The 13155-nt window shown below is 52.6% G+C and overlaps 2 protein-coding genes across 9 annotated transcripts; both read right to left on the bottom strand.

The window, feature by feature from the left end:
- Positions 1-7: 7 nt before the first annotated feature.
- Positions 8-4972, bottom strand: HMGCL (3-hydroxy-3-methylglutaryl-CoA lyase). Of its 2 annotated transcripts, none has more exons than XM_087761090.1 (9): positions 4571-4972; positions 4105-4191; positions 3751-3858; positions 3236-3331; positions 2559-2707; positions 1890-1953; positions 1355-1543; positions 1097-1222; positions 8-690 (listed from the first exon to the last, which is right to left on the bottom strand). In XM_087761090.1, the coding sequence occupies exons 1-9, from the start codon at positions 4838-4840 to the stop codon at positions 589-591; spliced, it is 1191 nt and encodes a 396-aa protein (XP_087617216.1). In that variant the 5' UTR covers positions 4841-4972; the 3' UTR covers positions 8-588. The 2 variants fall into 2 exon arrangements, with proteins under 2 accessions (XP_087617216.1, XP_087617217.1); XM_087761091.1 differs by lacking the exon at positions 4571-4972 and adding an exon at positions 4265-4341.
- A 151-nt stretch (positions 4973-5123) lies between these two features.
- On the bottom strand, positions 5124-11850 carry FUCA1 (alpha-L-fucosidase 1). 7 transcript variants are annotated; one of them, XR_015705518.1, is made up of 11 exons: positions 11333-11850; positions 10218-10352; positions 9860-9997; positions 9070-9175; positions 8446-8646; positions 8050-8240; positions 7125-7224; positions 6359-6407; positions 5933-6133; positions 5476-5561; positions 5124-5249 (listed from the first exon to the last, which is right to left on the bottom strand). XR_015705518.1 is itself a non-coding variant. In XM_087761083.1 (10 exons), the coding sequence occupies exons 1-10, from the start codon at positions 11713-11715 to the stop codon at positions 5536-5538; spliced, it is 1530 nt and encodes a 509-aa protein (XP_087617209.1). In that variant the 5' UTR covers positions 11716-11850; the 3' UTR covers positions 5413-5535. The 7 variants fall into 7 exon arrangements, 5 of the variants coding, with proteins under 5 accessions (XP_087617209.1, XP_087617210.1, XP_087617212.1 ...); XR_015705517.1 differs by having other exon boundaries at positions 5476-6133; XM_087761083.1 differs by lacking the exon at positions 5124-5249 and having other exon boundaries at positions 5413-5561.
- Positions 11851-13155: the final 1305 nt, after the last annotated feature.

Raw genomic sequence — 13155 nt, forward strand, 5'->3', positions numbered from 1 at the left:
CAAACAGTTGAGAATATTAAATAGTGTGTTTATTACTCCTAGTATTTACCCGTATCTTACAACAGATACAGTCCTTTATTACAATCCCTCAATGCTGAGACGGAAGGTCCGAGGCTGCCCCCTGAATGACGAAGGGGAGCTTTTCGATTTCAGTCTTAACAGTTGGAGCGAGGAGCGAGAAGGGAAGAAGGGTCACGCCTGACCTGGAGACGTGCTCTGACCGGAAAAGCTGGGCTTTACCCTTCGCTGGTAGTTTACGGCAGCACACTCTCGAGGCAGAAGTTACCGGAGGTTGTTCTCAGCTGGGGCCGGAGCCTGCAGCTCTCTGCGAGAAGGCACGGGGTGCGTCCGCTGCTTTCCCTCAGCCCATCCGCGTCCTCCCTTCTCTGAGGCAAACGGTCTCCAAGGTTGAATATAGTATTCTCATTTTTTTTTCATTTCTTCGTAGATTCTGGAGGATTATGCATTTCCTCTCAAGCAGTGAGCCTGGAAGGAGCGCTGAAGATCAGAGGCAGCAGGACGGAGGGAAACCCAGCCGACACCAGATCCCTGCTTTCGTCTTGATCCACGGAGAAACTCGATTCAGTGTCACAGTCTGCAAGATGCCTGGGACACTTTGGAGTTGGTTCGTCTGTTGAGAGCGTTGCAAATAAACGTGCCCGTGTCCATCAGCTTCTGCAGATCCACACCCTTCACGGGAAAAAAAAGATACAACACGCATTGGTACCGGTTCTGCCACGTAAAGCTGCCCAGTAACAACTGGGATCACTGGGAGAGACGAGCAGGGGGTGAGGGAGCCTGAAGGGTACTTCAAGGAGGCCCCGAGTGCCTGCTGCTCACTCCTGCGGTTCGGACAGCGAGGGTTAAACCGCAGAGCGCTGGAAAAGGGAGAGCAGGAAATGTTCCCAGCAGGTGGGGGTGGGATTGGCAAGACAAGGCCCTCGGGCACAGCCTGGGCGACCCGCGGGCACAGCCTGGGCGACCCTGGCAGCCACGCTCGGGCTCCCTAGGCCACGTTTTGAACCCCCGCCGAAGCCTGAACAGAGCCATCCCATGAGAGGCTCAGCTGCTGCAGGCAAAGGCTGCTGGCGCTTACCGTGTGGATCCCCAGGCCGTTCAGCATGTACACCAAGTCCTCCGTAGCAACGTTTCCTGAAGCTCCCTGGGCGTAGGGGCAGCCTCCAAGGCCAGCGACGGAAGCATCAACCACGCTCACACCCATCTACAAACAAAACCACTATCGGTAAACTCCACTTAAGGGACAAATGGTGGCCCTGCTCCTCAAATCTACGGTTCACAAGCAAGCACAAAAAGCCTCGAGGAAGGACGCTCTACTGCAAAGAAAGAATCTTACCTGAAGCGCTACCAAGATGTTGGCAAGAGCTTGCCCGTAGGTGTCATGGCAGTGAACGGCAAGGGCCCCAACCGGCACCTCTTTCATGACTGCAGTCAGCATCTCCTTCATGCTCCCCGGGGTCCCAATGCCAATGGTGTCACCGAGGGAAATCTCGTAGCATCCCATCGAGTACATCTTCTTTGAGACCTGTCCAAAAGCCGTGAGGCTTACTGAAAAGGCAGCTTCGTCATTCCCTTCCCCAGAGCTGGAGAGCCGCTGGACAGAGGAATCGGAGCGTGCTTCCCTGGAGCACAACAGCCATGGGGACAACAGCCCTTCTCCCTGAATTCCCCCATCAACAGGACTTCTCCCTGAATTCCCCCATCCATTTTGGCTAGATCCAGCCTTCCCTGTGGTGGCAGCTAGCTGTAACCTTCCCCAGTCTTCGGTTAAATGGTTTGAGACATCCTCCAGCCCCTGGTGCCCAATTCACATCCACAAAAGGGAGCCAAAAACCTCTCCAAAATTCTGGTTATATTTATGATGAACTCACCTCTGCAACTTTAGCTGCAGAAATCTTCCCTTCATAGGGACATCCAAGAACACAGGAAACATATCTATGGTTAAAACAAACAAACAAGCAAACGCACTTTTAGCTAGAGAACTGAAGTGAGATTACACTGGCCAAATTAGTCAGGACCTGTGCTGCATCTTGCGTGCTCTATACAACGGAAGAATTAATTTCATACTCTAAAAATCAGCCCAGTGGACAAAGCTTACGTAATTAACTGTTCAACAATTACTTCTTCCATGGACGTGAAAAATTTGCCAAGACAAGAGTAGAGAGGACTGTTAGGAATGTCTGCCAAGAAGCTGGTATTATTTTGGGTTATTTGGTAAAGCTGAAGACTGAAGAATTACAGGAAGGGTGAATCCATCTGGAAGAGTGTAAACTGTCCCAAGCAGGACAGGCTTTGCACCAAGCCAGCATCTGAAACCGTGTCGGTGTGGTGGTGCTTCCAAATTAATGCTTCTCAACGCACTGAGCTCACATCTGCTTGTGCTCGTCCAGGTAGACAAACACCCCCCAAGAAAAGATAAAGTTGAAAAGAAACCCCACTCCCCCGCGCTGCACGGGCTGGACTCCAAAGGGATAAATTCAAGCAGTCACAGCTCCCCGCACAGCCTGCTCGACGCTAAGTTCGCAGCAGGGACTCCTCACCCCCGGACAGGAATGCTGGCTGTTCTCGCTGCGGTCATCACTTCATCGAATCTCTCCAAACTCTCCTCTATGGAACAGTTGATGTTCTTCTTCGTGAAGAGCTCAGATGCTGCTCCAAAGATCGACACTTCTTTGGCCCCTGCTGCCACCTGCCAATAGAAAGCGTAAATTAAAGCGAGCTGATTTCTCTTGCAAGAGAAATGACGAGCACAACCATGACCACAGTTCTCTCCTTTTATAAAAAAATATATTTTTCCCAATTCTTCCCCAATTAACCCAATTCTTTCCTCAGCTTATTCTACAACAAAAACGTAATGACACATCCAAGTTTGTCTTCAAAGGAAGAGTAAAGTCACAGATGCAGCAGTAAAGCTTAGCAGCAAAGTAACACAGCAGAGAGCTGTGGGACAGGCGGATACGACTGAAAGCATCACTGTCAATTAAAACAGATTACTTTTTTTTTTAATAGTAGAAAATGTATCAAGGTACTTTCTATTACAAACAACAGGTTTCTGTTTCCCCAGCAAAATGATCCCTTGTAGAGGAACTACGAGATGAGACTGCTGCCTGCCAGAAGGAAAGACGCATTTCCCAGCCTCAACCACAGCTGAAATGTTCCTTCGCAGGCAACCCTGCGCGTGAGGCACTGAGAACATTCAGACGCTGCCGTCTCTTACCGCTGCCTGAAATCCTTTCAGATTAGGGGTCAGCACGGGATAACTAACACCAGGCAACTTGTTAATTCCTTGCATGACTTCGGTATGGTCAGCCATCTGCCAAGGAAACATGGAAAGGTTTCTAAGGGTGACAGCGTCCACTTCTGCACATCGTAAAATAATTTTTAAAATTTCTTTTTATAATGGGAACAGAAATACTTAGGGGTAAGAGAAATTGGCCTCTACAGAGCAAACAGCATTGCACCCTGTGAAGGATCAGAGTTCAGTCAGCCAGCCAAGCCAGCGCCGATGTGTGCACAACCAGCTGTGTGTACCTGAGTGTGCGTTTGCTTTCGCAGGGTCCAAAGGGAAGGGCTCGGATATTGCAAACGCTGTTATTTGGCTTTGCCGCTTCTTGCCCGGTTACAAGTCATGGTAACAAGGATTTTGGAGCAAGCGTAATCTTTTTGTTGGATCACTATCTATTCTTAAGCATTTTTATAACATACAATTGTAAATCCTGTTTGAATACTGACCTGAGGAACCCATCTGGGGGAAACAAAGCTGGTGGCCTCTATAACCTGAAGCCCCGTCTCTGACAGCATATTGATTAAATTGATTTTCACCGCTGTCGGTACAACGTTCTAAGAAGAAAAGAAAAACGACCTTCAGTTATTATTTCCACAATAAGCTTTTCCAGCACTGCAAAACCCCTCATCTTTCCACATCCAAAAGCGGATTTAAAAAAAAACAAACAACAAAGCCGTCGGTGGGGCACGACGGCACGTTACGGGTATTTGGTTCGAGAAACCCCGCAGCGAGGTGCTGAGGGCCGCGAAGGGCGGCGGGAGCCGGGCGGGAGCCCCGCGGGGGCCCAGGCCCTCCCGTACCTTCTCGTTCTGCAGCCCGTCGCGCGGCCCCACCTCCACCACCTTCACACGCTTCGGGAAGGCTCCGGCCGCCGCCGCCGCGCTGACCTGGGGACAGAGGGAGAGCGTCAGCCCGGCCCCGGCCCCCCGGCGCTCCCGGCCCCCCCCCGGCCCCGCTCACCGGGCGCAGCGACACGGCCCAGCGCGGGAGCAGCCGCCGCGCCGCCGCCATGTCCGCCCGCTCTCACGTGACCGCACACACACACACACCCCCCCACCCCCCCCAACGTGACTCGGTGGGGGTGTGGCTTCGTGGTCACATGACAGCCGCGCTGCCGCGCTCACCACGTGGAGCCGGGACCCCCGCTCGGGGCCGGGGCCGGGGCCGCGCAGCCGCCCCTGCCCCTCCGTCCCCCCCGGCTCCGAAGGGCCCTCGCTGCCCGCCCCCGAGCCCCCGTCGGGGGAGCGGGAGGGCCCCGGCTCGCACCTGTCCCCGCGGGCCGTCCCGCGACAGCGATCCGGTGTCGCACCGCGGCATGTTTCCCTCCCGCACCGGCACTGTGCGGCCGCTCGGGAGCCGCTTCCTTATACGATGGCTTCGCCGCTGGCCCGTGCCGCTAAATAAACACGGCGTGTTTGTTTTGGGCGGGCCCCCTCCCCGCGCCAGAGGTTGCCGGCGTGATGGGGTTGGGAGACGAAAAGGCCGTTGCTCTGGTGTCCCTTTTTTTTCCCCCCTCTGCGTTCGTAACGGCGTCATCAGCGGCGCCGGGGTGATGCTCCTGTGAGTAAACGGGTCTCTGGCAGCCAGTGCCAGTTCTCTGAAGTCCGCACAGATTCGTCAGTACAGATCGTTATTTGACAATTGAGTAACAGCTCCTACAACGCCGGCGCAGCACGTGTCCCGGCCCTGGGGCTCGGCTTGCGCTAAACTCGAAGTGTTTGGCAACTTTTCCTTGCACCACATTGTACACGAACAAAATAAAGCCTGTACGCAACGTTGCGGGGCCTTCGCAGCAGCTGTGCTGCAGAAACGCGCTATTATGAGGAGTTCCATCACTGAAGTACACGTCGTTCGACCCTCGTTAGAGAAGTTCAACATCAACGCAGGAAATCTTATTTCACTGAAGCGGCAGAAACCAGAGGTTCCGTTCAGAGCGGTGCCTTCTCTGTTAAATTCACATAAGAACAAAAACTCTTCTGCTTATAGCTGTCTCCACCGGAATATAAATAAAAGTTTGTTAATGGATTTGTATTAGATTATGATTTTCCATAGCTGATTTCTTCTAGACCTCTTCAAACAACAAGCTTCCATTATATTTATTCGTGATGGGTCTATGTGATCATAATTGCTTCAGTCAATACCAAAGTAATACAACGCATCTTATCGAGTACCTAGCTTCGTGCAAGTCCGTCATACGCAGGAATCCGCGATGGCACTGTGGTTGGTCTTCATTAGAACATGCCCATCACGTGCAAGGCTTCGTGATTCCACATATAAGAGTATCACATTGGTTATCAAAATTAATTTCAATGAGTAATTAAGGCAGGGAAGCGGCGGGGCCTGCTCCTGCCTGGGAGGTGCAGACCCTGGCTCCCCAGTGCCGGCTACGCACGCGTGAAGATGGACACAGCTCCTGCTGCGCCACGTCCTGCGAGCTGCCCCAGCCGGCCAAACCCTCTCACCGTTAACACACACGTCTCCTCGTTGGCTGCGTGATCTGCCAGCTTCACGCGCTAACGCCTAGGTGCTACACGGCCTGGCCTGACACCCCAAAGCAGGCCCTCTTAACTGCCCCAAACTAACTCTGTTCAGTCTCCCACCGCCTCTGAGCCTGTCTGACATCATCACCTGTAATCACAGCAGCGCAGCAGTGACATCCACCAAGAAGCCCAGCTTTACAGCAAAAAACCTTCGTGTTCCAAGTGTGGATGTTTGGCTCACGGGCTGTCACATCCCAGCAGAACGCTGCAAAGGACGTCCCAGCTTCCCACCGCCGAGCGGGGAGGTCAGGCCTTTGCTGCCAAACAAGGTCCACTGATACTCTGATCGCTTACAGGCAAAAGGGATTAGAAGAGAAATTCTCTTAAGAGAAAAACAATTTATTCAACAATAAATGAAAAACCCTCTTAGACTCCATTTAAAAGAAAGGCAGGGGGAGACTGCTGCTTTCACCCCGCAGCCGTCACTTCACACCCTCAAGCCTGAGGGTCCAGCCAGACTGAGGAGGCAGAGGAGACGGAGGCAGGCAGGGCAAAGTTATGAGCAGTCCTTTACCTGGGGACTTCTGCCACTTCAGAGCCCCTGCAAAACCCAGCATCGTCACCTGCAGAGGAGGGCGGGGGAAACGCTCAGGGGTAGCTCCCACGGGTGCCTCCCGTGTGAACACCCCGGTACACCCAAACCACGTTTGCAGTCCCTGTACAGCATTTCCCACACCTCCAAAGCAGTCCTGCACATTTCCACCCATCGCTCACAGTGCACAGAAGGTAACACACGGGATATTCCGGGGCCAAACATTTGACTGTGGTTTGTTGTTTGGTTTGGTTTGCTTTGGTTTGGTTTGGGTTTTTTTTCCTGAGGCGGCTTCACCTCTGTTTGTTTAGAGCAAAGGGCACTCCAGCATTTGCGTCACTTACAATTACATTTTCAATTAGCGGGTCAGTGTACCTGATTTGAATTTGAGATGCAATAGCAGTCATGCCTTCTGTGTGTGAGGCTTGTTATTTACTTCACCCCCCTGCGTCAATAGGAACAAAAGACTCTGGGGGAGAATCGTCTCTGCCTATTCTATGGCAGAGTGTGAGCCTCTCCTGGCAAGCCCCATCCAATGTTCGACGTTAGCAGTGAGCTAAAGCCTGGAGAATCACCTGGGATGCCACAAGGATCTGGAGGGAGGCCAGAGCACCCCAGAACAAGAAGTACGGGATGACAACTTCCACACTCTCCCCAGTTTCCAAGTGCAGTCAGGTTGGACCTTCCCAGCCCACGTGCGCCCAAGATGGGTTCTCAGAGTGCGTTATCTTTTTTTCAAGTTCCTTACTTGTGTGGCTGGGGATGGAGTGGGCGAGGACAGCTCCAAAATGTTGTCCCGAGGCCAGATCAGCAGGATGGCATAGACAACTGGTCCCTTAGAAGTGTACCTAGGAGAGCAAGAGTTCCGCAGGGTGAAGAGCCCCATAAGAGAGAGAACCAGACATGAGCTTGACCTTTCCAGACAGCACGGGAACACTGGCTTGCCTGCTGTCACCACACAGGGGTCACCTACTTTCCCCTCATTCCAGAATCTGTCACTTTGGACCCACCATTTAGCCAGTCAGCACCGGCTGATGAAACCCAAACAAAGTCCGTGCGTGCTTCCGAAAAGCAAATGTCACTTGCCATTCTGTCCTTGCCTCAGCTTGTGGTCAACAGAGCGGATATGCTGCCTTATCCTGACCACTGCTCTGCATTTCCAGATGGAATCAGACTTGGGCACACTTGAGGAAAAAAAATAACTCAATTTTGTAGCAATTTCTGGCTCACTATGCCCTTCTCAGTCAGTATAAATCTGACAGCTGGGCAACAGTGATTAGTACTACTATATAACAGCTTAAAAGCAAATATCACTACATTTACAATCTCTATGTGTTTAGATGAACTACATTTGTGCAATTCAAACTAGCCAGGGCCACTACTTAAACAGTCCTGACAGCAGCAGCATGGAATTTTTTTTAAAGGAAGAGGTTTTTTCCAAATCAAGCAAGATGGATGAAGATTTTTATTCTCTTCTTTCACGCAAGATACTCCTTAGATAACACCCTGGGGCAGTAACTGAGCACTCCAATTGCAGGATATTACCTAAACGCCATCTGCGTCGCCTGATGGCAACACTTCAGAGTGTACCAAATTTAAGAACAAATAAGAAAGAAACGTACGTCAGCTCTGGAAGTCCCAGCCCAGATGGTACTGAGCAACAGAGTCCTTACCAGACCGTGTCTGTGCTGTTCTCCATCTGTACTCGCCATGGCTTCGATTCATAAATTGCCTCCCCATTAGTGTCCAGCCACCTCCCAAGCGCCAGAAGTCTTTCTTGGAAAATGGGAACAATCACCCCTTCTTTTGTAGGTCCCACATTGATAAGGTAGTTGCCTCCAAAACTCACAGTCTGTACTAGCTCCTGCGACAGATAAACCAAGGTACCAAATTGCATTATCTTAATTTCTGACAACAAAGGAATCTGAGGAGGGCTTTGTCCTCGTCAGCTGCTTCTTTAACTCCAGCCTCGTTGTAAGACACACAACTCTCTGCCAGTCAGAGGATGAAGGAAACCTCTAATTCTCAGTAATTCCCCACACCTGTTATTTCGATTTCAGATTTCTTACCTCAATGATACTTGCTTCATCCATTAACTCAGCAATGTTCATGTTGCTTCGATAGCCCCAGGAAAGCTTGTCAATGGAGGAGCACATCTCCCACTTGTGCGTTGGCAGGGTCCCTGGCTTGTATTTGTCAGCACAATTGTAGTAGCCTCCGTGATTGCAAGAGCAGTTATTACACCAACGATCATTAACGACAACAGTGTCCTGAAAGAAGAAACAAAGCTCAGTAGGGAGAATGTTTTGTCTTGGACTTTTCAGCTTGCATTCATCCCTCCTACATTAGCAAAGACAACTAAGTTAGGAGGTAAGCATCTAAACCCCCTGTGTAATCAAGGGAAAGAGAGGGAGGATCCTCCAGAGAAGGCTGAATCCCTCTCTCTGTTCACTCAGGTAGAAGCTGAGGCAACAAGGTTCCTGGCCTCCGAGCCTCCCACGTGGGTGCTGTAAAGGCCACTAGAGTCTTCTCATAGGAGCACAGTGTGAGCTTCTTATCTTTTGTGAAAGAATAATGCACATCTGGCATCTGTCAAGCAGGTTTCTGATTTGATCACATTCATATCTCACTGCTGCCAGACCTTCCATACCCATAAAATGCTAGCGGCCGTGAGGGACAGCTGAAAGCGATACCTTGACGGGACTATCGTTATAAAGCCAGGCAAGGAAAGAGGTAGAATTCCAGTACGACTCCGGAGCTTCCCAGTCTCCATCCGACCAAATCAAATCTGGTTTATATCTAACAGAGAGATGAATGTTATTTCAAAATGGCTCATTTTCTCCTACCACAAAGGAAGCACTATGTTTCTTGCGTCTGGAGTCTAGCTTCACTTCCTCTTCCTATTGCCTGACATTACCAGGAGGTTTATGCTATCACTTTCTGCTTCAGACAAAGGTGTAAGTGAGGTTCTTGCAGCAGCAAAGAATGGCATGTTGATCATTGCGGCTCAAGAGAGGATGCAATTCTTCCAAAAACCAGAAGTTTGTATCTCAAAGGCAATTACGAGGCACGTTCTTGACGTGGGACAACGGCCATTCTGAGCAACATGTGTCCAAGCTTCCTATTTTTGTCAACAAGGGGAAGCAAGGCAAGGATGTAAATTCACAGTGAAATCGCTCTTTTACTCTACTAAATACTAAGCAGTTTGCTCCACTTTCAAAGCCACCCTGCATAAAGGCAGTATGAAAGGGAATTGCTCCTGCATGGAAAATTTGTCCCTACCTTATTCTACAAATTAGACTGTCCACAGGGCAAATGTGAACCCCTTTTCTAATTACCGCAAATCATGACCAATAAATAAACAGATTTGCCTTGGCAAAAATTAACATTTGTCACCTCTCTCCTCTGCATCCACTTTGCATCTTTCTCTACAGTATTGAAACCAGGAAATGCTCCTGATTCCTAACCGGGTGCAGCTCTTACTTTAAGACAAGATCATAAAGTTCTGGCATGGTCTTCTTTAAAACGAAGTCCTGGGTCTTGAAGCCACTTTCTTTGTCAGCTAGATAGAGTGGATTAAACCACTCTAACAGGGAGTGATACAGTCCATAGCGTATGTTGCTGAAGGACAGAAAACACAGAGGAAAGAGTTAGACTGACAATAGGGATTAAGAACCAGTGGCAGATCAGACTACTGGCATTATTATTGCACAGATTTCATGACTTTGCAAGCACTACTTTTTTCATATTAAACTCACTGTTTTCCACTGTTTGTCAAGAACAGCCAGGAGAATTCAGTGCACACAGATGAAAGGACCAGCGCAGCCTGGCAGTGCCATACCTCTCCCTGAGGGCTTGTCCCAGCTCTCCCACAAGATCTCGGTGTGGCCCCATATCCAGAGAATTCCAGTTCCAGGACACGGGCGACCCCCAGTTGGTGAAGCCTTCATGATGCTTTGTGGTCAGTACCACGTACCTGAGGGAAAAAAAAGTACTCGATCAGGATGTCAAAGGAACTATCTAAGATATTCCCCAGCCTCACTGGCAAACCCAGTCACTAAAAAAGCACGGGACTGAATAACCATGCTGTGAGGAGCCCTCTTTCATTACCCTTTAAATTTAGAAGCAACTACAAGAATAATAGAGGTTTTTAATGGATTTTAATGCTGGGAAAGAATGAAAAAACGAGGCTTAGGAAGGAGCAAGAGCCGTCATCTCCTCAGCACCCTGGGCACGACCCCTCAGGGATCTCCAGCACTGCTCAGGGACCCCCAGTCCCTCAGGGATCCCAGACTTGGCCCCTTCCATCCCCTCAGGGACCCCGGCATCCTCTTGGGGATCCCAGGCACAGCCCCTCCATCTTCTCCAGACCTTTCCATCCCCTCAGGGACCCCCCAGATATGGCTCCCCATCCCTTCAGTGACCAGGGACCCCCATCCCCTCAGGGACCCACCGTCCCCTCAGGGACCCCCAGACCCACCCCTCATCCCCTCAGGGACCCGCCGTCCCCTCAGGGACCCCCAGCCCCACCCCTCCCCTCAGGGACCCCCTCAGGGACCCCCAGCCCACCCCTCATCCCCTCAGGGACCCGCCATCCCCTCAGGGACCCCCAGACCCACCCTTCATCCCCTCAGGGACCCCCTCAGGGACCCCCCGACCCACCCCTCATCCCCTCAGGGACCCGCCGTCCCCTCAGAGACCCCCAGACCCACCCTTCATCCCCTCAGGGGCCCCCTCAGGGACCCCCAGACCCACCCCTCATCCCCTCAGGGACCCGCCATCCCCTCAGGGACCCCCAGACCCACCCCTCATCCCCTCAGGGACCCGCCATCCCCTCAGGAACCCCCAAAACCACCCCTCAACCCCTCAGGGACCCTTCCATCCCCTCAGGGACCCCCTCAGGGACCCCCAGACCCACCCCTCATCCCCTCAGGAACCCCAGCCGCCCTGGCTGACCTGGCACCAGCCCGCTGGAAGAGCTGGGCCCACTCGCGGGGCTGGAAATCGTGGGCGGTGAAGCGGGGTGCAAAGTCGGCGTAGGTGGTGTCGGGCGGGTACCGGCGCTGCACGAAGCGCTCATAGTCGGTGCGGTGCTCGCCCTGCCAGTGCCACCAGAACCACTCGGAGCCCCAGGCCGGGACGGAGAACACCCCCCAGTGCACGAACACCCCCACCTTGGCCTGGTCGAACCAGGTCGGCAGTGGCCTGGCGTCCAGGCTGGCCCAGTCCGGGTGGTAGCGCGGCGCGGCCAACACCGGCCCCAGCGCCGACACCGCCGCCAGCCACAGCAGCCCGCCGGCCGCCATGCTGCTGCGTGACGTCAGCACGGCCGCCGCCATGGCTACCGAGGCACCGGCTCTGCGATACCGCCATGGCTACCGAGGCACCGGCGAGGTGCCGCCATTGCTACCTAGGGGCCACCGGTTCGAGGCTGCGGTCCGCCTGGCAGCGGGGCTGGCAGTCCCCTTCCTCCCTCTTTCCCTCCCTGCCAGCCCGGCTCTGCCCCACCACAGCTGCCTGCGGGCCTCTTCCAGCCGTTTGAGCCTCTGTGTCCATCCCGTGAGGAGCCAGCGGGGAGCCCGTGGGTTGGCCCCATGGCAGCTCAGCCTCCATGAGACCCCTCTCCCCCAGGCCTCCTGCCCAGCCAGAGCAGGCCCAGGGCCCGGCTCCAAAACCCGCACCTGAGGGCTGGGTGCATCCTCTGGGGAAACAGGGCAGAGTCCAAGGGCCTCGCGGCCGTGCCCCAGGCCAGGCTCATCCCTTCGGAGGCTTTTTGGGAGCTGGCAGGAGCCCTGCTGCTCGCCGGGGCGCTGGCGAAGGCACTTTGCTCTCCTTGCGGATTTTGCAGCTAAAGGCGCTGCTTTCATGTAACTTGCAAAAAAATCTGTCAAGTTTCTCATGTTCAGAGTATCTGCCCCAGCTGGGGCTTAAACTTGTTGCCTGGAGGAGTTTGTGCCCCACAGGTTAATGGAAGAAAAGGCTGAAAAATGGCTTTAACGTTTAATCACATAACATCCAACAAACGCCTGTGTGGCACAGGTTAGCTTTCCTTAAATTTGCTGAAAGAAACATGCTCCCTGCAGGGTCCTGTCCGCTCAAAATCCTCAACTATGGCAGACTCCATACGCCACAGTGAAAGCATTTCAGTTTTCCATAAAGAATTAGATGCTAAAATCGACGTGATCCTAAGAGCTCTGAGACACGATTAGCCAGGGCTGTCTGCAAGCGAGTCCAGAGAAACCAACTGCACCTTTCCCAGCAAGGGCCGAGGTACCTCCTGCTGCTGCCGGCCCTGCTCCCGCGCGATGCAGCGAGGCATTCGCTGTCGGCGGGAGCTCGTCACAACTTGGTGTTGTTCTCTGCCACCTTTGCGAGGACCCAAAGACCTTTTGTCACCATGCTGCTAATACATAACACCCCGGGACGGCATTCAAGTCTGGTATAAATAGATGTACCTCTGCTACATAGCGATGTGCTGTTAGCACTTTGCTGATAGTGCTTGTACAACTCTGCCTGTGCCCGGTGAAGGGGTTTAGAGAGAGTTATGTGATACCTGGGGATTTCTAGAGAACCTGAAGGTCTGCGGAGTGTTTTACTTGCGGCTAGCTATATTTTATGGTGTGTAAGGAACACACCGCTGAATGTAAGAAAAATGGGACAGGAGGTTACTGGTGGACAGGCAGGAGGCCAGGAAGGACTAGTCATAAAATATTAGGATCTGCTGGTCTGGGGCATGGTGTTATCCGCTGCCTCATAGCTGGCACGCTGACGTGGCACCG

The sequence above is a fragment of the Nipponia nippon genome, unplaced genomic scaffold (assembly GCF_047370975.1).
Source record: "Nipponia nippon isolate SJK-2023a ecotype South Korea unplaced genomic scaffold, ASM4737097v1 scaffold_23, whole genome shotgun sequence".
Lineage (NCBI taxonomy): Eukaryota > Metazoa > Chordata > Aves > Pelecaniformes > Threskiornithidae > Nipponia > Nipponia nippon.